The 27,280-nt window shown below is 36.6% G+C and overlaps 1 protein-coding gene across 7 annotated transcripts in view; it reads left to right on the plus strand.

Moving 5' to 3' along the window:
- Window positions 1-27,280, plus strand: part of Bbs9 (Bardet-Biedl syndrome 9) — a 498,145-nt gene that overhangs the window by 364,517 nt on the left and 106,348 nt on the right. For all 7 annotated transcript variants that reach the window (XM_058584438.1, XM_058584439.1, XM_058584442.1 and 4 more), the window contains one exon: window positions 17,962-18,144. In XM_058584438.1, coding sequence (XP_058440421.1) covers window positions 17,962-18,144 — 183 coding nt within the window. The remainder of the gene's footprint in view (window positions 1-17,961; window positions 18,145-27,280) is intronic.

A 27,280-nucleotide genomic window follows, 5' to 3' on the forward strand; every position in this document is an offset into this window, starting at 1 on the left:
AAACTTTTTTGGTGAATATAAGTAAGAGTTTTCTTCTTGAAAGAAATTTAATTAGAGAAGGTTCAACCCATAGAAGACCAGTCTAGAATTTTGGCTTTTTAAACTTTTTAAGTGAATCTGATGCTAAGTTTTTTGTTGCTAAAATTGGCTAAGTTTTCTCCAGTAAGTAGAAGGGAACTTTGGATGTTTAATAACTTATCAAAGTAGTACTGATGACCAAGACCTTCCCATTCTCTGTTCTGACAATAGCTGTTATAAAAGGGGAGAAATATCTAAATACCTTGTAAACTGGTAAACTGAGATGTGACTGTGTTCAGTTTATCATTCTCAAATTCCTTCACAATGGATTTCTGACATCTTGGATGTTTTGTGGTGAGCAGTCCCCAGTGACCTGTATAATCTTTCACAATATTGTCCTTACAGAGTTTGAAAGTATTAAGTAATTCTAAATGTGATGGATATAATAAAAGGAAACATACAAGGTGCTTTGAGAGAGTGAGGTGTGGAGATTATGCCATATTCTTTGGTAAGCAATGTATATACCTTTGTGAAAATCAGTCTCATGAAGAGATACTAAAATTATTGGAATTTGGTAAACTAGAGATGTAAAGGCAAAAGGGGATATTATCGTCTTCAGGTGTATGCTATTTCTGCTTTGTTTTATTAAATAATGTGTTGGTTGGGTGTTTAGACAGGAAATAATTAATAACAATAATGCCAACTTTCATTGAAGCTTATTGTGTGCTAAGCACTGTGATAATCTTATTTTATGTTGTATCTCATTTAATCTTCATGTCAAACACCTCTTTTACAGAGGATAAAACTGATGCTGAAAGAAGTTAAGGGTCTCTCTGTTAGGGTCAATCCCACAGAGTCTATATTTGTTTTAATCACTGGTGATGAGGTAGATCTCTGCTTTTCCATACCTGTATAGTTTTTTATGTTTGAAATTTATGATTACTTCAGGGATTACAAGCTCAAATGACTACAGGACCTTGCAGATAATATAGATGTAGATGGAAAGCAAAGAGTAATGGTCAGAACTCATGCCTTTCTTAACCATAGTCATTAAAGCCTTCAAATATATGTTTATTTAAGATTGACAAACAGGGCTAGGATGTGGCTCAAGCGGTAGCGCGCTTGCCTGGCATGCGTGCGGCCCGGGTTCGATCCTCAGCACCACATACAAAGATGTTGTGTCCACCGATAACTAAAAAATAAATATTAAAATTCTTTCTCTCTCTCTCTCTCTCCCTCTCTCACTCTCTCTTTAAAAAAAAATATTAAAAAAAAAAGATTCACAAACAAAGGAATCAGATCCCGTCATCCTCAAGAGGTCAGTTGGTGGGAAAAACATTTTAAGATTTTCTCATATCAACTCAATCTACCAGTCATTTGTATAGCATTTTTCATCCAGTTTATGTATATAAGTAGGTAGGTAGGGGTGTTTCTCTCTCTCTCTCTCTCTCTCTCTCTCTCTCTCTCTCTCTCTCTGTATGTGTGTGTGTGTGTGTGTGTATGTGTCTAAGGATGCAGCATAGTATGGTGGGAAATATTTCTGCTTTGTGGGTTTTAGATAGACCTGGTTTGAATCTTGATCCTGCTATATGATTTTGACCAAGTTGCTTAACTTCTCTGAATCTTGGTTTCTTCATCATTCAAAAATAATAATTACCTAGAGGGTTATTAAATTATTTAAGAATAATATACACAACACTCACAAGACTCCCTGGCACGTAGCAGACATGCAGTAAGTAGCAGCTGTTTTTTTCTTTTTAATACATGTGTTTTTCTTGTTCAGGCTGTTGGTTCTTCACAGGCAGTTCCTAAATCACATGTCTCCCCATCACTTAGCACAGACCCGATGTTGTACACTACCTTTTCCAATTTGGTTATGCACAACTCTTAAATTCTTTTCTGTAAGTAAAGATAGCTATCCCAAAACTTGAGATGGATGAGAATAAGCTGTTTCTCCACTGCCTCTCTCCTTGGTTATAATGAAGGGAAGTTTCACGTCAAATTTTGTCATACATCAAGATTTTTACTAAATAAACTTTTATGAACACAGAATAATCTGTACAGCCTATATGAAAGACTGAGTGCTATCTTTTGCATACTAGACTACCACCACCTTTCTGGAAAGGTTCACTTGAGGCAGATTGTATAGTAATCCAGGGCAAGATTCTTTTTCCTCATATTGGGCATCAAATACCTAGAAATCTGCTTCTCTAAAGGCAGGCAGGACACAGGCTAAAGCCTCAGACCTAGCTCATCAATGTCTTGCTGGATTCATATATCCTGTTCATGCAAAGGAGAGCAGGAGTATAAAAAGACTGAGTCTATCTACATGTCTTGAATAACACTGATTTTGATATTTAACTTGTTTCTAATATCTGTAATGCCAGTCATCAAACTTCTGATTTCACCAATCAAAACTAATTTCTGACATTTATTATGGTAATTAAAATTCTCCAGTGTTGCTTGGGATACCCATAGCCTAAATGCAAGTGCTTGTGATAGCCCCTTCTGGTTTGTGGGCTTTGTTTGTGATGAGAAGGATAGCTGTTTTGAGCATGAATTCACTGACTTCAGACCAGTGGATCTCAACAGGGTGATTTTTTCCTCCAGGGGGATGTTTGACCATGTCTGGAAACATTTGTGGTCATGTGTTGGTTGGGTGTTTAGACAAAGAATAATTAACAACAATAATGCTAACTAATGGTGTGGGATGCATTAATATAGGAGTCTAGTATGCTGTTAAACTTTCTATAGTACCTGTCAGCCCCCACAGCAAGGAATCATCTGGCCCTAAATGTCATTAATGAGCAAACCAAGAAACCCTGCCCTTAAATGTAGCTTAAACTGACTTACATGCTCATATCATGGGACTCTGTCTATGGTGATGAATTTTAAAGTTAAATTACAGACTTAACCGAATGAATTTAGGAATCTATTGTAATGCAATGTACATGTCAAAGGTATGAATGTAGAGCCCAGTTATTTACAATCTATGGTAAGCCTAATAGAAAACATTGTCTATAAAAACTTCTCAAAGATAGTAGGTCCTGGTCCTGTTCATCTGGAATGTAGGGATGGACTTCCCTTTACCAAGCAGTATCCTGTAAATGACCATCTTAATGGATACTCTGGTGCTACTGAGTCATCAGAATTTTTAATTTAATTTTTAACAAATATGCATTGAATGCCTGCTGTGAAGCACAGGCTGTGGATGGGTTCAGCAAATAAAAGACCTGGAGGAGTTTAAAGTACTGTAGAAATCAGGCACCATGTATGTTCAGCAAAGCCTCTTCCCAATAGTCAGTGATCATAGAAGTACCACAGTTTGCCCTAGTTTCACTCCATGTGAAACCAGGCAGCTCCACTGGTTGCCTTTTATATTATTTCCATGTGTTCTAGCCATGTAGGCCTACTGTAGCATGTCTAGCCAAAGTACTAACAGGTAGTAGGGATACAGCTGTATCTTCTACCTAAAAAAAGCAGAAACATAAAACCACAAGTTTTCAAGAGAAATAGACCCTCCAGAAAAATGGATGTCTTAAAAGAAGATTCATAGGAAAAAAAACCAGCAGTTTCACTTTTTGAAAATGTCACTTTCACCTGTGAAACTGAAATTGAGGAAATAATGCATAATATCACCAACATTGTTGGGGTCTCTAGGCTCCCTTTTTTTGCCACTTTGGTGTATCATCATCAGTATGCCCTAATTGATCATGCCCTAAATGATCTGTGACCTTAGGTAAAAGAATACACTAAGGATACCCAGCCAACTGCCTATCATTTGCCTTCATTGGAGATGGCACTCAAGGCTGTGTGGGTGGCTACATAATTACCAACATGTCTGCATGTAAGAATGTGGCCTGAAACATTCTAAACTTAGAAACTATTCAGATCAGACCTGTGGATGTTGTTTTTGGAGAGTGATAACTGTGGCATTCTCCAGAGCTTGTAAAATGAGCTCTGACATTGCCAACCATGGATTCCAACTTTAATAGCAATCTGCTCAATGAGTAACCATGGTCCAGAGAACATTCATTCTTCTTTTTACAACTTGATTCCATTAATTATTATTTTTAAAATTTGAGTCTCACTTGGCTATAGGTAGATAATTTTATGGAAAGGGGTAAAAATTTGGTCAGCCAGAGGGGAAAAAAGGTAAAAATAGTAATCAGACTTGAGATCAGTTGTATTTTTAGCTTTATATTAGCCAAGCATTGGATTTAGTTTCCTTTCAGCTGATTAAGTTACGTGTCTATTTGGTGAATAAGCTTTGCAGAAATAGCAAAATTTGTCTCTATGTCACTTGTAAATGATTTATTGTCTCTCTCATTTAACATTTTTATGTATCAATGGTATAAATTTTAAAAGCCTCAGCCAAAGTCTATATCCTAGCACTGCCTACCTTTTATACTCTTCTGGGCAGAATATTGAAAAAGAAAAAAAAGTGTTCTATAGTACACAGTATAAGGAAATTTCTCAGGAATAATTTGTTTTTCTAAGACCCGTTTTATGTGACTACTGAAGGCATTTGGCAAGTGTAGATTGATGTCAGGGAAAATTCTACTCCTGGATCAGGAAAACCATCATGACTTCTAAGAGTCACAGTGATCATACCTTGGTATTCTGAAGCATCAGGTGGTTTAACCAATGAGTATGTCTCTTTCTATGAAGACATAATTTGTGTGACTGAACTTTTTCCTGAATGTATACATTTTTCCTGTTATTTTATTAGATACTCAGACAAGTACCATGGTTAAAAATGTATTCTAATCTAAGTTTTCATTTAAAATTTTAAGCAAAACACATGGTAAAGGGGATTTTTAGGTTTTCTCTTCATTTTAGGTGCAGTAGAATATAATTCAGTCCTCAAATCCTGTTTTGATAAATTAACATAGTAGCAAAAATAGCTAAGAATTAGATTCTTGCTATGCCTTCAAAATAAAAACTCCATTGTTCTCTTTTATTTAGCTGAAAGTTCACCTGCAGGTAATGAGTACACATGGTTATAAATTAGTTATACACTTGCTGCCCAACACTTCCAATGTGCTAGTCTGGCATTTAAACCATCTCCATGCCTTTTCTCTTTTCCTTTTTAACTTGCATTTCATTTTTCTTTTGGAAAAGAACAATTCTTTTGTATACAAATTGGATCTTTTCAGCCAAAGTAAAAGTTTAGACCTGGTAAACTTTTTCTTGTTCCTTATTGCAGGCTCTTTGGTTGGAGTCTGTAGCAAATGCCATTGCAAATAGCACTGTTGAGAGGGAAGTATGTCCTATTTTCTGCCAGCTTCCAAATCTCTCCTAGACTGAAAATGTATCTTGCTAACAAGAGAGCTGCCATCTGAAGAATAAATTCTTTTCAACAGTCATTAGAGCTGTCTGTACCTTTGTGTTAGGCAGCTATGGCTAAGGGTGAAATGGAGCAGTTTCTTTTTTTCTTTTCTTTTTTAAGTAGATGACAGCTGTATTGAGGTAGATCCATTGTTTCTAGGTGACATTACTTGAGTTCCATTCAAACTGGTAGCCTGACAGGGAGTATAGGATTTAAGAGGCATTTTGGTATTATGGTTTCTAATTGTGCTGGATTTTTTTTTGGGGGGGGGTGTCATTGAAGTTTATCAGTTCATCCAGCACTTATGGGACACCCACTGTATTCCTGATACTGGAAAATTGTGAGCATGTTAGGAGCTTATCAGTTGTTCTTTTTACACTGGAATTTTCTGAGATTTTTGAATGTGAGTTTTATTTTCCCTTTAGTTTTCATGGTGTGCCAATTTTTTTAGCATTTTCAATAAGATATAAAAGAAAATCAAACAATGCATACCTCCCTGAATAACAAGCATCAGAGGACTTTTAGAGAACAAGTCATACCAGGCAAAGTTGTGTGTCTGTGTGTGCATGTTTGAAAAGAAATGCTAAAGGAGGACAATAAGGGAATTCAAATGTGTAACTCACAGGGCTTTCAGTAATATATTTGGTATGGAGTCTCATGATTTTTTGCTTTGAATTATCTACAAAATGAGCAGTATCCCGTTGAGCCATCATAGAGGGAGGGTAATGAAACAAGGGGGTGATTGCTGTTCTGCCTCACTTTGAGAGAGTACTTGGCAGTGTGCCTCAAGTACCAATAAAAGGTCCTCCTTTTTGGATGCCATTATTAATTTAATAAACAGCAGTATTTATCTGGTATAACTAATTTGAAATGAGTTGTAAACTATTAGGGGGAGTACTAAGAAATAATCAGGAGCCAAACAAGTTATAAATGAATAAAAGGGATGTTAACAATCTTTTATTAATTATTATTTTATAGGTGAGAAAACTAGATCTGAGGGAGGTAAACTAACTAGCCAAAGGTCCAATAGCTAGTAAGTAGCATTGCCAGTATTCAGACTTAAGCCTGATTGATTCCAAAGTCATATGATTATTCAATCATCCAGAATGCCATTAAGCTCTAGATGCAGTATGGTAAAGCTGTTAACACATCAAAATTGTTGCATAAGTAAAGGTGCCTTATTTGTATTAATTTATCTGTCTTATGTCAATAGTGCTTTCAAAGTACTTTTTCCTTTTTCCTTTTTTTTTTTTTAGATTCTCAAACCTGGTGATCAAATGTGGTACCTCATGCATGCTAGGCAGGCTGTCTACCACTGAGCTAAACACCAGCCCTTAAAATTATTTTTTATTTCTCTCATTTTAATAGCTTTATTAAGATACAATTTATATTGGGTGCAATCCATCCATTTAAAGTGTATAATTCTTCATATGTAATGATGCATGTCTCTAATTTCAGCTACTCAGGAGACTGAGGTAGAAGGATAACAAGTTTGAGGCCAGTCATAGCAACTTAGTGAGACCTGGTCTCAAAACAAAACAAAACAAACAAACAAAAGAGTTGGGAATATAGGTGAATAGTAGAGCACTTTCCTAGATGGTGCTTTCAATCACCAGTGCCACACACATAAAGTATATTCAAGAATTTTTGTTGTAGCCAGAGAGTCATGCCATCATTACCACAGTTTAATTTTGGAGCACCTCATACTCCCTAAAAAAGACCCCATACCCATTAGCTGTTCCTACCTGCTCCCTTCTATCCATCCCTACCTCAACCCTAAGCAGCTACTAATCTATTTTCTGTGTTTACAGCATTTCGTAAAAATGGAATTTTTTATAAATTTATATTTTATTTGTTCTTTTTAGTTACACATGACAGTAGAATGTATTTTAACATATCATACATACATGGAGTATAACTTCCCATTCTTGTGGTTGTGCATGACGTGGAGTTAGACTGGTTGTGTATTCATATATAAACATAGGGAAGTTATGTCTGATTCATTCTACTGTCTTTCCCATTCCCAACCCCCCTTCCCCCCATTCCTCCCTGTTCAATCCAGTGAATCTACCCCTCCACCCCACCTATTATGAGCCAACATCTGCATGTTAGAGAGAACATTTGACCTTTGGTTTTTTTGGAATTGTCTTATTTCACTAATCATGATAGTCTCTAGTTCCATCCATTTACTGGCAAATGGCATAATTTCATTCTTCTTTATGGCTGAGTAACATTCCATTGTGTGTATGTACCACATTTTCTTCATTCATTCATCTATTGAAGGGCACCTAGGTTGGATACATAATTTAGCTACTGTGAATTGAGCTACTGTGAACATTGATGTGGCTGTGTAACTATGGTATGCTGATTTTTTTAAATTTATTTTTTAGTTTTAGGTAGACACAATATCTTTATTTTTTAATGTGGTGCTGAGAATCGAACCCAGTGCCTCACGCATGCTAGGTGAGCACAGTATGCTGATTTTAAGTCCTTTGGGTATAAACTGAGGAGTGGGATAACTGGGTCAAATGATGGTTCCATTCCAAGTTTTCTGAGGAATCTCCTTCCTGTTTTCCAGAGGGGTTTCACCAATTTGCAGTCTTACTAGCAATACATGAGTGTACTTTTCCCCCACATCCTTCCCAACATTTATTGTTACTTGTATTCTTTGATAATTGCCATTCTGACTGGAGTGAGATGAAATCTCAGTGTAGTTTTAATTTGCATTTCTCTAATTGCTAGTGATGTTGAACGTTTTTTCATATACTTGTTGACCATTCGTATTTATTCTTCTGTGAAGTATCTGTTGAGTTCCTTTGCCCATTTATTGTTTGGATTATTTTGTTTTTGTTGTTTGAGTTTTTAACATATACTGGAGATTAATGCTCTAGCTGAGGTGTAGGTGGCAAAAATTTTCTCCCATTCTGTAGGTTTTCTCTTCATGTTCTTCATTGTTTGCTGTGAAGAAGCTTTTTAGCTTGACACCATCCCATTTCTTTATTCTTGATTTTACTTCTTGTGCTTTAGGAGTCTGAGGAATTCAGTTCCTAAGCCAACATGATGGACATTTGGGTCTACTTTTTCTTCTAGTAGTGCAGGGCCTCTGGTCAAATGCCCAGGCCCTTGATCTACTTTGAGTTGAGTTTTGTGCACAGTGAGAGATAGGGGTCTAATTTCACTTTATTATATATGGATTTCCACTTGTCCCAGAACCATTTGTTGAAGAGGTTATCTTTTCTCCAATGTATGTTTATGGTGTCTTTGTGTAATATGAGATAACTGTATTTATGTGGGTTTGTGTCTGTGTCTTCTATTCTGGACAGTTAGTCTATTTATCTCTTTTGGTGCCAATACCATGTTGTTTTTGTTAGAATGGCTCTGTAGTATGATTTAAGGTCTGGTATTGTTGCCTTTGCTTCACCTTTCTTGCTGAGGATTGCTTTGGCTATTCTGGGCTTCTTATTATTCCAAATGAATTTCATGAGTGTTTTTTTAATTTTTATGAAGAACATAATTGGAACATTAATAGGAATTGTGTTAAATCTGTATAGCACTTTTGGTAATATGGCCGTTTTGACAATATTAATTTTGCCTATCCAAGAACATTGGAGATCTTTTCATCTTCTAAGGTCTTCTTCAATTTCTTTCTTTAGTGTTCTGTAGTTTTCACTGTAGAGGTCTTTTACCTCTTTTTTTAGATTGATTCCCAAATATTTTATTTTCTTTGAGGCTATTGTGAATGGGATAGTTTTCCTAATTTCTCTTTCAGTTGATTCATCACTGATGTATAGGAATGCATTTGATTTATGGGTGTTAATTTTATATCCTGCTACTTTGCTGAATTCTTTATGAGTTCTGGTGGAGTTTTTTGGGTCTTCTAAACATAGAATCATGTCATCAGCAAATAGGGATAATTTGAGTTCTTCTTTTCCTATTTATATCCCTTTAATTTCTTTCTTCTGTCTAATTGATCTGGCTAGAGTTTCAAGGACTGTGTTAAATAGAAATGATAAAAGAGGGCACCCCTGTCTTATTCTAGTTTTTAGAGGGAATGCTTTCAATTTTTCTGTTTAGAATGATGTTGGCCTTGGGTTTAACATATATAGCTTTTATAATGTTGAGATATGTTCCTACTATCCCTGGTTTTTCTAGTGTTTTGAACATGAATGGATGCTGTATTTTGTCAAATACTTTTTCTGCATCTATTGAGATAATCCTGTGTTTCTTTAAGTCTGTTGATGTGATGAATTATGTTTATTGATTTGTAAACCAGCCTTGCATCCTGGGATGAACTCTACTTCATGTGCATAGTGCATCATTGTGCACTATCTTTTAAATATGTTTTTGTATGCACTTTCCAGTATTTTATTAAGAATTTTTATATCTGTGTTCATCGGGGATATTGGTCTGAAGTTTTCTTTCCTTGATGTGTCTTTGTCTGGTTTTGACTAGCTTCATAGAATGAGTTTGGAAAGGTTCTCTCCTTTTCTATTTCATGGAACAATTTGAGGATGTTTGGTGTTACTTCTTCTTTGAAGGTTTGGTAAAACTTAGCTGAGAATCCATCTGGTCCTGGGCTTTTCTTTGTTGGTAGGATTCTGATGGCATCTTCAACTTCATAGCTTGAAGTTGATCTGTTGCAATTGTGTATGTCCTCCTGATTTAGTTTGGATAAGTCATATATTTCTAGAAATTTGTCAATGTCTTCAAGATTTTCTATTTTATTAGAGATTTTCAAAATGCATTCTGATTATCATCTGTATTTCAGTAGTGTCAATTGTGATATTTCCTTTTTTCATCATGAATTTTAGTAATTTGAGTTTTCTCTCTTTCTCTTTGTTAGCTAAGGGCTTATCAATTTTATTGATTTTTTTCAAAGAACCAACTTTTGTTAATTTTTTTGGATTGTTTCTTTTGTTTCAATTTCATTGATTTCAGCTCTGATTTTAATTATTTCATATCTTCTACTGCTTTTGGTGTTGATTTGTTCTTCTTTTTCTGGGTCTTTGAGATGTAATGTTAGCTTATTTATTTGTTGACTTTCTATTCTTTTAATGAATAAGCTCAATGCAATGAACTTTCTTCTTAGCAGTACCTTCAGAGTGTCCCAGAGATTTTGATATGTTTTATCACTATTCTCAATTTTTTTGGGTGGGATTTTTTTTAATATTTTTTGGAACTGGGGGAGGGGGGTTGAATCCAGGGCTTTGCAAATACAAGGCAGACATTTTGCCATTGAGCTACATCCCAGCCGTCTAAGTATTTTTTTTTTTTGTATATAATTCCTGATTTCTTCTGCTATTCATTTGCCATTCAGTTGCATATTATTTAGCCTCCAGGTGTTAAGGAGTTCTTTCTGGTTTTTATTTTATCATTGATTTCTAGTTTCATTCCATTATGACCTGATAGGATGCAAGATATTATCTCTATTTTTTAGTAACAAATGGAATTATATAGTGTGTGGTACTTTGTGATAAGTTTCTCTTACTTAGTACAATGTTTTCAAGATTCATCCAAATAAGAGAATGTGTAAATAATTCATTTCTTTCTATGACTGAATAATATTCCATTATGTCATGTGGACATGCCACATTCTGTTTATCCATTCATCAGTTGGTGGACATTTGTTTCTACCTTTTGGCATTATAAATAATGTTGCTCTTAACCTTTATTCATGTTATAGCTTGGCTATATAATAACTTCCAAAGGTCTATGAGATAGAGGATTGGGTCCTAGCTTGGAACCATTAGGAAGTAATGGAAACTTTTAGAAGGTGGGGTCCTGTGTGAGATCTTTAGATCACTGAGGACATGTCCTTAAAGGAGATAATCGGTCCCTGGACCCTTCCTCTTCCTTTTTTTTTTTTGCTTCCTGGCCATGAGTCAAATGGTTTTTCCCTTCCATGATGTGCCACCATGGACCCAAAGCAAGACAGCTAATTGATCATGGTCTGAAACAACCCAAACTGTGAGCCAATGTAAATCTTTTCTCTTTATAAGTTATTTTCTCAGATAATTGTTATAGGAACAGAAAGCTGACTAATAACATAATTCATGAACAACTTTTTAAGTAAATATATATTTTAAATTATTTTGGGCATATACCTAGAAGTGGAATAGCTGGATCATGTGGTAATTTAACTTTTTTAAGGAACTATCAGTTTGTTTCCTGAAGTGACTGTACCATATCATATTTCTCCAGCAATGTACAGTGTTCTAATTTCTCTGCATCTTTGCCAACACGTGCTATTGTCTATTTTTGACTCTTGTCTAATTCTCATAATTGTATGATAATTTATAGATGAAAAAATCCAAGTCAATAAACATTAAACAAGAAGCCTCATGTGTGTGTCCAAATACATAGGAAGAAGTGTCTTGTATAGTTCAAAACGACAAACTAGTTTAAGAATTAGATATTTTTAACAAATTAGTTTTTGCATTAGATATTTATATCATGTTGAATATTAGAGATAAATTTCCCACATTTTCAAGATGATGAAACTAAAGCCCAAGAAAGGGAAGTAAACTGAAAACTGATGTAGAGCTGCTTAGTAGCAAAGTCCCATCTTCTTGGCTCCCAGACCATTGTCTGTTCCAGCACAGTCTATTGCATTCTTCCCTAGGGGTTGTATAAACTCATCCGTTTTCTTAACTTATTTATCCAAGCTGGACTTTTATTATAATAAATCTATATTAATTCATCTGGGGTATTGGAAGGTCAGCAAAACTGAAACCTCCCATTGGGAAGCTCCTGATAGAATTTGTTCCACATATTGCCTAGGGTGAGCCCAATGTGTGGGCAGATAATTAATGTAGGCAGTGTTATATGGTGACATTTCTTGGGTCAGATTGCTTGACTATGAGTTCTGGCCCTGCCACTTAACATTTTACCCTTTCAGTAATTCTCTTATTTTTAAAATGGGAGCAATAATAGTATTTACCTCATTACATTTTAAAATTTTTATTTTTTTAGTTTTTGCAGTACTGGGGATTGAGCCCAGGGACATTTTATCACTGAACTACATCTCCAGTCTTTTTAAAATTTGTTGTTTTGGTACAGTGTCTCCCTGAGTTGCCCAGGCTGGCTTGCCATCTGCCTGCCTCAGCCACCTCAATAGCTGGGATTATAGGTGTGCATTACAGTGCTCAGCCTTTTTTGAGATTTAAATGGGATAATCTTGGTAAAAAAGTTTTTGCACAGTGACTGGTCCTTTGAGATCCTCAAATGATGTTGACAATTATAGAATGTCAATTTTCTCAGACCATTTGAAACATTATAATGTGAAATTTAGAAAAAAAACAAATGAACCATCCATTTAAAAAGTGGCTTCATTAAATAAGCAGATCTAGAAAATAAATGCTTTGTCTGAAATCTTCATATTTTTGAGTTATATATATATTTTTATTTTTTTAATATTTATTTTTTACTTTTAGGTGGACACAATATCTTTATTTTTTATTTTTATGTGATGCTGAGTATTGAACCCAGTGCCTCATGCATGCTAGGTATGCATTCTACCACTGAGCCCAGCCCCTTTTTTGAGCTATATTGAACATAATAATATTTCTCTTGTTAAGAGGAGAAAACTTACTATGTTAACTTTCCTCCTTACAAATTATGAATTCATTTCCTTTATAGTGACTTTGCAACTTTGGGCAGAAACCAACCAGCTCAAATTGACCCCATGTTAAAAGCCCTATGGTAGAAAAATTATGTCTGTGATGAATGTAATATATGAGTAGTGTTTTTCCTTAGTGTTTTTGTTTGATTATCAATATAAAAATCCATAGCATTATTTTGTGGGGCCACCTGTATACATTTGTGTATCTGTATAGAAGGGGCAGGACCACTCAATCGGAAATCAGAAGACAAGATTGGAATCCTGACACTTTTCTGCCCCTGTTCATCACCATGACCAATGTGCTCAGATGTCTCTAAGCTCCTTTTCTTCATCTGGAAGTGAGGACAGAGGGGATCAACAATTGCTATCTGACCTAATGATGATCTCACGGAGTGCATTGCCTGGCTCACAGTCAGCCTTCATTAAATGATACCTACACAGCAAGTAGTGGGATTCTGCATGCCACACACATGAGATTTGGAGGCAGATTGGACAATAAGTTTAGGTGAAGAAATTGGACATGTCGTGTTCACATAGTATGATTCATGTCTACTCCACTGTTGCTGCTGCTGCTGCTGCTGCTTTCCTGTAACCAATTTTAGAGCCTATCTTGGCAGCTGGAAGTATTTGGGATTAATTTCACACTCACTTTATGAGTTGAGCGTTTTCCTGCAAGCAGCTCCCTGGGCCTCTGCCTCATTACTTTGGCATCAACTGATATGGCAGTTGGACAGAGATGTCCTTTGGGGTCTCCATTTTATTTGGAAACTTTCAATTTGAAAAAGCAAAACAAAGGCCATCAACACATTGTGCTTGAAATTGTTAGCATTTATTGTTTCCTACAGCCTTTTCTTTCTGTAGTTCTGTTGAACACCAGGGAACACACAGCTTGCTTAGCCAGCGATGAGCCTTGAAAAATCACTCTTCCCCAAATTTAAGTCCTAGCAGCTGGTTGGCCTCATTTCTCAGTTCCAGGTGAGCTGGAGATCTTCTAGGCCTTGGTCACACAGATCTGAATCTTGATGGTTCTAGTTTTTCCAGCTCTTTTTACTATGTTAATTCTGCTAAATTCATTTGGCTTTCAAGAAGAACAAAGTAAACTTGGCTGTTACGTGTAAAACTAAATTGAGAACATGGAGATCTGTTTAGTATTTCATGCTGGCCAGTAGGTCAGGAAGATTTTCCTTGGGGGTAATTTACATAAGGAATTGTTTATCCCATTTCTTTCCAATTTCTGTGACCATTTGGGGATAGTGGACTGTTTCCACAACGGCACAGAAATATATCCAATGAGACGGAAACTTAGAGAGAGACGATGCTTCTCCCGGATTGATGTATTTTGGGTCTTGCTCAGGAAAGATCCTGTGGCCTGGGCTGCTGTCTCACTGAGAAGTCATTCTTCCACCGCAGCTGTGTTTAGTAAGTTGGGTGGGTCCATGATCTGACATGCAGTTATACTTAGTGAGAATTTCCTCTCGATAGCCGGGAACATGCATGAAAGCTTCACCTAAGTCCCCAAAATGCCCCAAATATTTCTTAGGATTTGATAGCTACTCCATCAGGCAGCACCCACACTCAAAGTACTCAGTGGCCGCTCCAGTGCCTGCTCTTTTCTCTGACATTCTGGTTCCTCTGCGGTACTTACCCAGCTTACATTTTTAGTTTTGTGAAATATCCTTCCCAGCATAAAAGATTACTCTTCCCCAAGCAACCAGCCTCCACTTTTCTGCTTTGTTCAAGTTGTTTCCTTCTTTTTTTAAAGCTCTTTTACCTAATGTGTGTGCTTTAGGATGCATTTCAGGTAACTCTTTTCAGTGGTGTGCTGGTAAATATTTAACAACAGGCTCTGTGGCAAGGAGAGGGAGTATAAGAAGCCTGACTCCTTAACATTTGTTGGTTTCCATGTTGTAAATACCTACAGGGTGGCTGATTTCAGCTGCCAATGTAAGGTCTCTGAATGCAGAGTTGGAAAGAAATGGGCAGTAGCCCACCATTGCAAAGTGTTTCCAATGTACAGATATAATAGGCAGAAATAACCTTGGAGCCTACATCAAGTAGTAAGAAATGAGTTTTGATTATTTATTACCTTAGTTTTTAATGTAATTTATTTAGTTTTAAGTTTATGTAATCTAATTTTTAGCAATGGCTATGTTAAACAACTGGTTTGCAAAATCCTTGCCAATTAAACAATTGGTTTTTTCTCAGGACCTAGGAAGGGCTGATTGAGCCAGCTTCAGCATGCCACTGGTTCCCCCTTCACCTTCTCCTTCCTAAATCTTCAATACTCAGCTAGCAGTAATCTCAAGCAGGCTATGGAGCGAGACAACTGTGAAGTTTGAATTCTGTTCTTTCATCTACTAGGTGTACTATCAGACTGACTACTTAATTTGCAGATCCCAATGCAAAATGAAAATGAGGGTTCTTGTTAAAAAGGCAGATATTAAAACAGCTATTAAAATAAGAAGACTTTTTTTTCTTTAGTGGTCTTGCTTTCACAGCTTCCAGTGGTGTTTTGTTTTGTTTTAATTTTATATTTAACATATTTCCATGTAAGGAAAAATGTAAAAATTTAAACTATAAGCATGGCCTTTACCATTAATCTTTATATGTTAATGCCAGTTTTAAAGGCAAATGTAAAAGCATTTTACTCCCGTGGGAATGCACTTATCTTCTGCTCATGTGCGGGCTTCATTGTTCCATTGACTTCAATTATAAAACACAGGTTCAAAAGTAAAATTCTTAAGAATCTCAGGACAGACACACAGTAGAGCCTTAAACTAAGTGTGGGCCTCTTCTGAGTATGCACACAGATTGCATACCCTGTGTACAGTACCAGGCAAATGCCAGACATTAGTTGAATCTCAAAGTTCTCATTTGTGAAAGAGACATGGTATCAACTAAGTTGCATTGACAGCATGAGGATTGAAGCCACTGATACCTGGATAGCACAGAGCAAAATTTGAGGCACCAGTCTATGCTCAGTTAATTAGAGGGATTATCATTAAAATAATAATCATAACATTAATGGAACCCTCCTTTAGAGTCTATCATGTCTTCCTTATATGGTCAATTTTTGCTTCCTTGACCTCTTTTCCTTTCTTTATTATGGACTCTCTGAAGGTACAGATTAGGTCTGTCACCATTGAATTCCCTGCAGGGCTTCCCTCAAATTCTTGCATATACCTGATAGTCAGTAGGTGTTTATGACCTTGATCTTTGAATGATTTGGATGTTTTGACAATCAGCATCTATGGCTCCACAATGAGGCTTAATTGTTAACATTCACAGGGAGAAAAAGGTATAAACTTAGATTTTTAACAGGAGTCAGTTGTAATCATGGTGAGGGTGGGGAAGTATATAAATCCAGGTGTTTTGGTTTAGGAAAGTGGCTTCTCTCCGTCTCTTCAAGGGGACTTCTTGAAGTAATAGGAAGGGATGAGTTCCAAGGCCCATTTGAGTAAAAGAGGCCCCAGGGATATTAACTCTGGCCCACAGTAATCCATCCCTTTGCTAACTTCTTTCACACTTACTTTCTGTTCTGCACAATTAGGACATTATTATAGTAATGTTTCTTCCCACTAATTGGTTGTATATGTATGTTTTCTTTCCAAAAAATTAAAAATCCTTGTGGGCTTTGAGATATCATGTACTTCTTTTGAATGCCAATGGCAAGCACAATACTAGGCACATAATAAGAAATGCACTTTCTGTAGCATTGGTCTTGGTTCAAACTTCCATAGCTCCTTGGAGAGCTGAATGTGAACTGTGATTACCTTTTATAATTCCTGTAAGCCCTCCGCTAAGTGGCAAAGAATCCTGGTCTGTCCAGCATTTTCAGGCAAGGGCCTTCAGTTGCACCCTCTCTCCCTATCTTGTATCTCTTTTCCAGGGTCTCCCAGACACTCTGAGGACTTTCCCTTTATAGCCCCTCTCCCCACAGTGAATTGAGAGACCACACAGCTGTAGACTCTGCTTGTTTGAATGATGACTTTTTAACAAGCCCTTTGGGCCAGAGTCAGTAAGCCATGAAATATCACCAAATGGCTCATCTGCACTAGACTTCTGAATCTCATCAGAACTCTAGTCCCTCAAGCTGACAGGGACTTATAGAAAGGTACTCATTGCATTGGCCTTTGCTATTTGTGTTCTGGGGACAGTCAGCCTCTGGGGCAGTCAGTTCATTACTTTTAATGAGCACAGAATTCACCACGATATTAAAATAAAATAAAACACCATTGGGCAGCCTTGGATGTTCCATCCAATTGTTGCTTTAGTTCTTTTTTCCACAGAATTATTCAAAAGGATTTTTAAAAAAAAGCAAATTCTAGTCACTCTTGCCAATTTTTATCCCAAGTAGATTTGGCATTGTAAAGCTAACACACCCTAAACTTTTTTTTTCTTTCATGTCCCTGTGGGCTGTTCCTGACATTTGGGTTAAAAACTACATTATTCAACCGGCCTAATGTTTGAAATTATCTGCCTTTTAGATATAGTCAATAAATATTTGCTATTCTAACACTATGTAACTTATAAAGACGATCAGGGAAGATCGTTACTTTCTGAAGAAAGGTATAATGAAATTATTTTGAACTTTAAGGAAAATACAATTATTTTGAAAGAATATTTTAATTGATTGGTATCCATGGCTGGTAATAAAGGCTATAATAAACCTTCTTAGAGGTTGCTTGTATTACCAAATATTGAAGGTCAATCAATGGTGAAGCAGACACTGAACAATGTCTGCATTAAGCTGATGTTGTGGATATTTTCATCTTCTGGCCATATGGATTTGGAATTACTTTGGACATTTTTTTAAAGAAGGAAATGAGTAGATGAATGATAACTCTTTTATTACTCAACATAGCTTATGCTTGTGAAAGACAAAGTTCATCAAGTTGTTTTAAAGAAAAACAAAACTGTGCCAAATGTAATTTGTTGAGGGCTCAAGAATCGTGAAATTATCCCTAACCAAAGTTTGTAATTTCTACAGGTAATAGCTCTAGCAGATGCTGTTGAGGAAAACCAAGGCAATCTGTTCCAGGCATTCACCAAGCTGAAAAGTGCTACCCATTTGATGATTCTGCTGATCGGGCTGTGGCAGAAGCTTAGTGCTGACCAGATTGCTATTCTGGAAGCAGCATTTCTGCCACTACAGGAAGACATGCAAGAATTGGTAAGGACCCACATGCCTGCAGTGGGAACAGCCAGTGTTGTTGAAAAGATTTTGGTTTTGGAAAGATGTCATATGGCTATCCATGTTTTCTAAGTTATCAAATAGAGCCTTGAGATTTTTTTTTTTTTTTACAAAATGCTTCTTTTTTTTCTTTAAGCCATAATAAAGTGTCAAATGAGGACCTTTATTTTTTTCTAGAGCTATTTTAAAAATAGGTATATAGTCCATTTTATGTGATATTCAGTCTATTTTTTATGTGCTCTTCAATCACTTAGAAGCCAGGGAAACAGTCATTTGACAGCCTAAATGATGGCAGTAAACCTTCAGTTTAGCTAATCCTTTCCTTTTCCTCCAGAGAAAACAGTACAGCCATTTTAACCTGTTCAGTGTTCTTAAATTTAAGTGTCACTTCAAAGGTTAGAGAGAGCTGAGATGGCCTTGCTATGACATGAGTAGTTCCTTTCATTTATAGAGTTCTTTATAATAGTTTATAAACTTTTTTGCCCTCACCCTAGAATGGGCAGTTTAGAATTAAAAGGGGGAAAATGAAGGTGATAATTGAATTTTTCAGTGAAGGATTATTTAAATAAAAACATCTTAAATCCTTTGAAACATAGAGGTATATATAACCACCAGATGCCATTCTGGGTGACTTTTTCTTAACATCCTTTATTTTTACTGACATAATTGTACATAAAGGTGGACTTTGTTGTCACAGAGTCATACATGTACATAGCAGAATTTGATCAATTTCTCTAAGTGACTTCTTCTATGCTTTGATTTATAAAAAATAATATATATTTTAGAAATTAGGGACCCTTGAACTTAGTGTTTTGTACTAGAGTAAACGCTTTCAAAGGAAAACTTGTTTAAAATTCACTTTTTTATACCTTTATTTTATTTATTTATGTGGTGCTGAGGATTGAAGTGTCCCACGTGTGTGAGACAAGCACTGTACTACTGAGCCACAACCCAGCCCTCAAATTCATTTTAAACCCAAATGTGAGGACATGGTACTAAAAATAAGGGTTCTGAAAATATATTTTTAAGTGCTTGTCAGGTGCTATTTTAATTATGTCACAGAGATAGTTAAGGTACTGTCTTCATCCCCATTTCATATATGGGAAAATTATGGTGTGACAGTGAAGTTCCTTTCTGAAACTAGAGGGCAACAGAACCAGTATGGATCCAGGTCTGCTTGCTTCCAAAGCACATATTTTAAAAGGGTACACTTGTACATTGCTGGTGGGACTGCAAATTGGTGCAGCCAATTTGGAAAGCAGTATGGACATTTCTTGGAAAGCTGGGAATGGAACCACCATTTGACCCAGCTATTCCCCTTCTTGGTCTATTCCCTAAAGACCTAAAAAGAGCATGCTACAGGGACACTGCTACATCAATGTTCATAGCAGCACAATTCACAATAGCAAGACTGTGGAACCAACCTAGATGCCCTTCAATAGACGAATGGATTAAAAAAAATGTGGCATTTATACACAATGGAGTATTACTCTGCATTAAAAAATGACAAAATCATAGAATTTGCAGGGAAATGGATGGCATTAGAGCAGATTATGCTAAGTGAAGCTAGCCAATCCCTAAAAAACAAATGCCAAATGTCTTCTTTGATATAAGGAGAGTAACTAAGAACAGAGTAGGGACGAAGAGCATGAGAAGAAGATTAACATTAAACAGGGATGAGAGGTGGGAGGGAAAGGGAGAGAGAAGGGAAATTGCATGGAAATGGAAGGAGAGCCTCAGGGTTATACAAAATTACATACAAGAGGAAGTGAGGGGAAAGGGAAAAAAAATACAAGGGGGAGAAATGAATGACAGTAGAGGGGGTAGAGAGAGAAGAGGGGAGGGGAGGGGAGGGGAGGGGGGATAGTAGAGGATAGGAAAGGCAGCAGAATACAACAGACACTAGTATGGCAATATGTAAATTAATGGATGTGTAACTGATGTGATTCTGCAATCTGTATATGGGGTAAAAATGGGAGTTCATAACCCACTTGAATCAAAGTGTGAAATATGATATATCAAGAACTATGTAATGTTTTGAACAACCAACAATAAAAAATTAAAAAACAATAAAAATAAAAATCAATTTTTATTAAAAAAAAAAACAAAAAACAAAGCACATATTTTTAACTAGCACACCATATTTTAATGAAAAGAGTCCTAAATATAATTTTGAAAATCACAATTTTTGTCAGTTGAATCAGATTTTTCAACAATTGGGTCAAAAAAATTGTCAGATGACAATTTTTATTAGCAATTGTTGTTGAAACTGGTTTATACATTTTATGTGTATTATTTATAGTCCTCACTAAATTCATGCAAGGTGAATATTTCTACCTTTCCATGGTTATTTGTTCCTGTCCCCATATACTTCAGAGCAAGAGTACCCTATTGCTTTTTATATCTGTAGTACCTGGCACAAGGCCTGAGCATAGCGCAGTCAGTATTTGTTGGGTGGGTGAACGGAGAAAATGGTGACAGTTACCAAGGTGGCCTTGCGGAACAGATACAGAGGATGCAGTCTACCACTGGAGGAAGCAGGGCAGAACCAGCTACAGAACTTGTAGAGCTCAGTGCAAAGGATATTGCAGTCCCCTTGTTCATGAAGTATGGAAAAGTGCTGAAGTGTTGTTAAAACAGATGTGGTAGTCTCCCTTATCCTTGGTTTTCACTTTTTGTGTTTTTTTTTAACCTGTGGTCAACCATGGTCAAAAATATTAATATTTGTCTTGATTCTTGAGAGAGAAAGAGAGAACATGTGTATTCACATAACTTTTATTACAGCATATGGTTATAAATGTTCTATTTTATTATTGGTTTTTATTGTCAATCTCTTACTATGCCTAATTTATAAATTAAACTTTTTCATAGGTATGTGCATAGGAAAAAACAATATACCTAGGGCTTATCCTGTGCAAGGTTTTAGGCACTCACTGGGTTTTTGGAATCCCTCTCTTACCTACTTACCCTGTAGGTAAGAGAGAGATCATTGTACTAAAAACAAAGCAAGGTAGGTTGATTGCTTGCTTGCTTCCTTCCTTCCTTCCCCCCTCCCTCTCTCTCTGCCTCCCTCCCTCCCTCCTTTCTTCCTCCTTCCCTCCTTCCATCCCTCCCTCCCTCCCTCCTTTCTTCCTCCTTCTCTCCTTCCTTCCTACCTGGATCCCTCCCTCCCTCCCCCTCCTTCCTTCCTCTCTCTCTCTTTCTTCCTTCCTCCCTCTCTCTCTCCTTCCTTCCTTCCTTTCTTCCCTCCCTCCCTCCCTCCCTCCTGTCTCCCTTCGACTTGCCATGGTGCTTTTTGTTGTTGTTGTTTGGTGCTGGGGGTTGAACCCAGCCAGGGATGCTTTACCACTAAGCTAGATCCCGAGACCTTTTCATTTCTTATATTGACACATGGTCTTGCTTACTGAAAGACTTGATAAGTTGCTGAGGCTGACCTTGAACTTGCAGTCTTCCTTTCTCAGCCTCCTGAGTTGCTGGGATTACATGAGTGTACCACCATGGTTGCCTTGCAATGATGCTTTTTATTTACTATTTCATGTCCTTCTAAGAAAAATTAAAAATCTAAACTATTAGTATAAAATTTACCACTGATCTTTATAATGAGCAGTGCCATTTTGAAATACAAATATGAGAGCATTATGCTCATATGAAGACTCAACAAAATTACACAACTTGTATTTCATAGCTTGTACATGCAGATATGTTTCGTTCTTACAGAACTATGGAATTGCTGCATAAGATTTAACTTTTTATTTCACTTTTTGTTTGATATGTGCCATACTCCAACACTTGGAAAAGGAACTCCGTGTGGCTCCATCTTTCCCTTTCATTCTATGTTATCATTTTCAATGTAAGTGGTTTCATGATACGGGAAAGAAACAGGAGTAAGAAAGGATAGAGTAGACTTCCTCAGTCATTCATGTTTCTTTGAATGCTACTGAATTCTTTCTTCATTTAAAACACTTTCTGGTTCCTGTGAAAAGCCTCTTGAGCTGTCAGTGTCCCTGATTAATCATCTAGACACAGCGTACCTTCCTTACTTGAGCATCCCACGCATCCTAGGGCCATGGCACTTCTGAGGTTTCCAGGCTGTTTGTGAATGGGACAGAAAGGAGAGATGGGACACACACACTACACATATCTTCCCTTTTCATACACAGGCTCCATTGCCCCATCAGACTTTGCCTACAGAACACAGTTTAAAAATAAAAGTACTAAGAATTTCAAGATGGTGACAAAAAAACAAACAAACCATTAAACTGGGCAGGAGTCCCTTCTACACACAAGGGCCTGAGTGACCAAGCAGCTCCATTGTTTATTAGGAAGCTACCCCTGAAACATGGAAGAACTTCCTGGATATCAAGGTTCTAAATGTAGGAACTGATTCCTAAGAGAGACTGTGGTGTTTCTTACTCCAGTGATGATTAAAAGCAGCCTCTTCTGTCTGGAAGTATATTAATAAGTGTGATCATCTCTGTAGGCAAGTAAGTGGACTTAGTCTCTTCCCAGAGCCTCTTTCCACCCTGCATCCTCTGCAACCTTTTCTTTCATACCTCCCAGAAAACATGTAGAGGAAAGTACTTTCAACTCTCTTTCAAATCTGGTGAGATTAGAAGGTGTGCATACTCGTTATGTCTATTGGAGTTATTAATGAGACAAGACATTTGATAAAAACATAGCTTGGAGAAGAATGAATCAAAAAAGACATTTTAATACTGCTTGTTATGCTCTTCATCTTTAATTAGGTTGTGGTATTCACTTTGGACTTCTACTGTTGAGACAGCTTCTATGTCTTGAGAAAAAAGGAATCCTTTTTCATTCTTTAAGACATACATATACAGCATGTGGTTTTGACATACTCATTCACAGTCCCCCACATTATGCCTTTAGACCTCACAAATAAATGCTATGTGATGGGTATCCCACTGAGATGTGAAAATGAAATATGCAAACCTGAAATAACTTGGAAGGAGGGTGAGGTGGGAAGAATGGAGTCTCTTACCAGAATGTTGAAAATATATCCCATATTGAAGTTATTATGATACCACAAAAATCTGAATGTAATTTAGATGGTTTGGTTGAGGGTAGATGGCAGAGTACATGTGGGAGGGGGGACTTTAGACATGTGGACAACATTTTCAGAAGAGACTCTCAGCTCAAGGTCAGATGTCCCCACATGTATTGAGAGGTAGAAGAAAATGTTCAGAATATATTTTATTTACATTTCAAATAGCTCTGCATAATGATTGTGTTGTGTTGTTGTCTATATGGTGTGTGTCAAAAGGCAGGGTAAATGCTATAGTAAACTCTAGAATATTTTCTTTCTAATGGTATCGGGTTCAGAAAACAGAATATTTAGAATTTACTATTGCTAATGGAAAAATAATGTTCTTTGCATTACATTAATCAATATTTTGTTTAAATGCTATTGCATTTGGAACAATATTGATCATTGTTTTCTTTGATCTATGTTTTTAGTAATGCTTTTCCATTGTTGTCACTTTTCAGTACTATAATAGAGCAAATAAATGCTGGTATTGCAGACTATTACATATAATTTTTAAGGTGCTGAAACTTATATATGCCAGATGTATTTTTGGGATACCCCCTTTTCACTCTAAGAAAAACATTAAATGTTCTACTTGGTATCTCAAAAAAAGAGCTCTTAAACTCAGTTCCATTATTGGACTTGATAGTCAGTAATTGTCATTACCATCTTCGTCTTCTGATGAAGTTTTGTGAAAAATAATTATCACAATATGTGATAGGGTAATTTTTTCTTTTTTTGTGCTGGGGATCAAACCCAGGGCCTTTCACTTGCTGACTACTATTGATCTACAGCCCTAGCCCTTGATAGGACAATTTTAAAGTTAATTGTTTTCATACCTTTCAAATTAAGAACTAAGGATGTTTAGAGTAAATTCTCAGTGCAGAATGTAAATACCTCTACTAATCCACTACTTGAATTTTTTTTAGAAAACATTTTATTTACCAGTCAGTGCAGACTGTGTTACTGTTTTGATTCTGAAAGAGTGTTTAATTATAACATGAGATATATCTCCCTTCCATGATACCATACAGAAGCCAAATAAGTATTGGCCTAATAAGAAAGATCTTTTATCTAGTTATTTACTCAATGAATATTTATTGAGTGCCTAATAATGTTTTAAGCAGTGTTCTAGGCATACAGCATGCCTCAATAAACAAAGCAGACTGAGATCCCATCCTTTGTGGTTTTTCTTCAACATCATGGGCAAATATTGTAGTCCCGTGTTGTCTAATATAGTAGCCTCTTGTCACATGATATTAAATAGATTAAGTGAAATAAAATTAGAATATCACTGACTGCGTTTCAACAGCTCAGTAGCCACATATGTTGAGTGTTTACCACATTGACCAGCCTGTATATAGAACATTTCTATCATTGCAGAAAGTTTCTTTGGTCATCAAGAGAACTAGCTTCAGCACATTTTGATAAATGAAAGTAAGGTAGGACTCTGACATTAAGTTCTGCCATGATATTTGCATCACTGGTCCCTGTTTCTAGTATCCTAGGATCATCATGGACATATGTACAATACCTAAATCCTCTCCCAGGAATAGATTTCTATGGAGAGATTTGTGTACCTATATAAAGGGGAGACAAGAAGTCAGCACGCGTTCTGCTAGTTTCCCTTTGCTATGGTTTAGAAATATCCCCCAAAGCTCCATGTGTTGAAGGCTTGATTGCCATCTGTTTTAGTCTTAACAGTAACTTTTAGGGGACACCGTATATCCACACTAAAACATCAGTCCACCATCAAGGAGAAGTACCAGTATTTCCAAGTGGGCTATTTCAGGTGCTGTTGGGAGATAATGTTAGGAGGTGGAGCCTATTAGGAAGTTAGGTCATTGGCAGCATGCTCTTGAAAGAGATAGGGGAACCCTTCCCCTTTCTGTCTCTCTCTTTGGCTTCCTGTCTCTGCCATGAAGTCAGCAGCTCCTCCACCTCATGCTTCTATCATTATGTACTACCTCACCAGAGGCCCAAAGGCAAAAGGGCCAATTGACTATGGAATGAAACCTCTGAAACTGTGAGCCAAAATAAACCTTTCTGCCTATAAACTTTTTCTATCTGTAATCGATTTACAAAGTTGATTATCTCAGCTATATTGTCACAGTGATGGAAAGCTGACTAATATACCCTTCCTGGCTTTGGCAGACATTGTAATCATCATGAATTTCCTGTTTAACTTGTACATAGTCTCTGAATACTTTTGAATACAACATTCTAGGTGGTTACATTTGGAGTTGGTATGTGGACGAAATCCACTTAGTTCATCTAGCAGATGGCAAGAGAGCAAAGAGGAGCAGTCAGTATCAACATTTCCAAGTGGGCTGTGTTGGATTTCTGTTCTAATGTCCATTTATGTTCACTTGACTCTGGAGGAATCTCTAAGAAAAGAGCACTACACCCTGGTTTTGAGACCTGATTACATAGAATCCAAGAGTTGGAAGAAATATTGGCACATTGCATAGCATTTTGTTTGGATTTTTCTTTTCTTTCAAAGTACATTCAATATCTTCAGTAGATATTATCTACTATTTGAAAAAGAAAAGCTTGATTGTGTTCTTACGGGTTTAATAGTTACCTTCCCTAGTATTGAACTTTAAAAGTCCCTGGGAAAATTAGGATGGAAATTTACTTCAGTTGGAGAAGGAGATTTAGATCTCCTGCCTTACTTTTGATTGATTATTCCTTTTACAAACTGATATGAAAATAGAGACTTATTTTTAACATGTTCAACATGGTTCATGTGAGAAAACAGATGTTTATAATAGGAAATCCTATTGTGTGGAGGGACTTATCAAGGCTCACTTACAAGGTTTAAAGACTTCTACGTCACAGGTCAGATTTGATGTAAGGGCCATTGTGCCAGCTGTCTGGATTGAGTGATGACCGAGATGGCTAATCATTACCATTATTAATGACCTTTTCTTAAAAGGCAAACAAGAGGAGGAAGTCTGGTGTCAGTATTAAGTCTCCCTTTATGACTGTTCAAGTATCATCACAATTAAAACTGTCTATGGGAACATAGTGCAGAAAGTAAATATTTTGGTAATTCCCATGATCTTAGCCAGCAAGATAAACATGAAATAATTAGTTTTACATTCATAATGGTCATTTACCATGTGTCACAGTTGCTAGTTAGATGGGTCTGGTTTTAAGAAGTTGTATAATGTTCTACCTCACCGAAGTTGAATATAACATACCTTAGCAAGAAGATGAGTTTCTTGCTGTTTAAAAAACTAAATAACTGAGGTACATCAGAATAGGAGCCAGGCAGGATACAATGCACATATTGTAACTCAAAATTTTTAAACTTTATGTGTATCAAATATGAAATTGTGCTTTAATGGATGCATTTAATGTTATTTGTGTATTTTAAAATTGGGAAACTCAATAAATGAAGAATTAAAGCATCAATCTTCCTGGATAAGCCCTCAAATCTTTTTTGAAATAAGACGGGATTTCAATGTAAATTAACTAAACAAGCAAAATTGAAACAATTGCAGTGAGGAAAATGATGACCATCTCCCTCATAATGCTTACCATTTTGACTCCTGGTTGGAAAGGTGATTACATTCATTCAATTTCCTTAAAATACCTTTTCCTAACCTAGTTGAAGTCTGTTGATTGCAGATAGATGATTATGACATTTCTAAGGTAATACATTCTTTCAGAAACATACACATGGAAATTGGTGACTTTCCTTTAAAACCAGCTCGCCCTCTGTGCTTTAGCCACATTCAGTTCCTTTTCTCTCTGCATCTCCATGTTTATTCCTTCACCCTGGCCTTCTGGTGTTCATTTGGAAATGTTTCTGGGAAACCCTCTTGGCTCAGGTCCTTGTTTTTCCACCTGGCTGACTGTGGTGGCATCTGTAGCAGCTTTTCTGCCCCTGTGTCTGCAGTGTTGAGCCTGTGTGTCTGTTGGACTTACAGCCCACTGCTCTCCCCTGGCATGTTTGCTTCCATACTTACTGTGGCTCTCTTGGTCATTGTGTTCAGTTTGAACTCGGTGCCAGGTGTGTGGGACTTTCAGTCATTTGGCTCTACCATATCTTATTTCTAG

This window comes from Marmota monax, unplaced genomic scaffold (genome assembly GCF_021218885.2).
Source record: "Marmota monax isolate L192 unplaced genomic scaffold, Marmota_monax_Labrador192_F-V1.1 WCK01_AAM20220418_F8-fsc00107, whole genome shotgun sequence".
NCBI lineage: Eukaryota > Metazoa > Chordata > Mammalia > Rodentia > Sciuridae > Marmota > Marmota monax.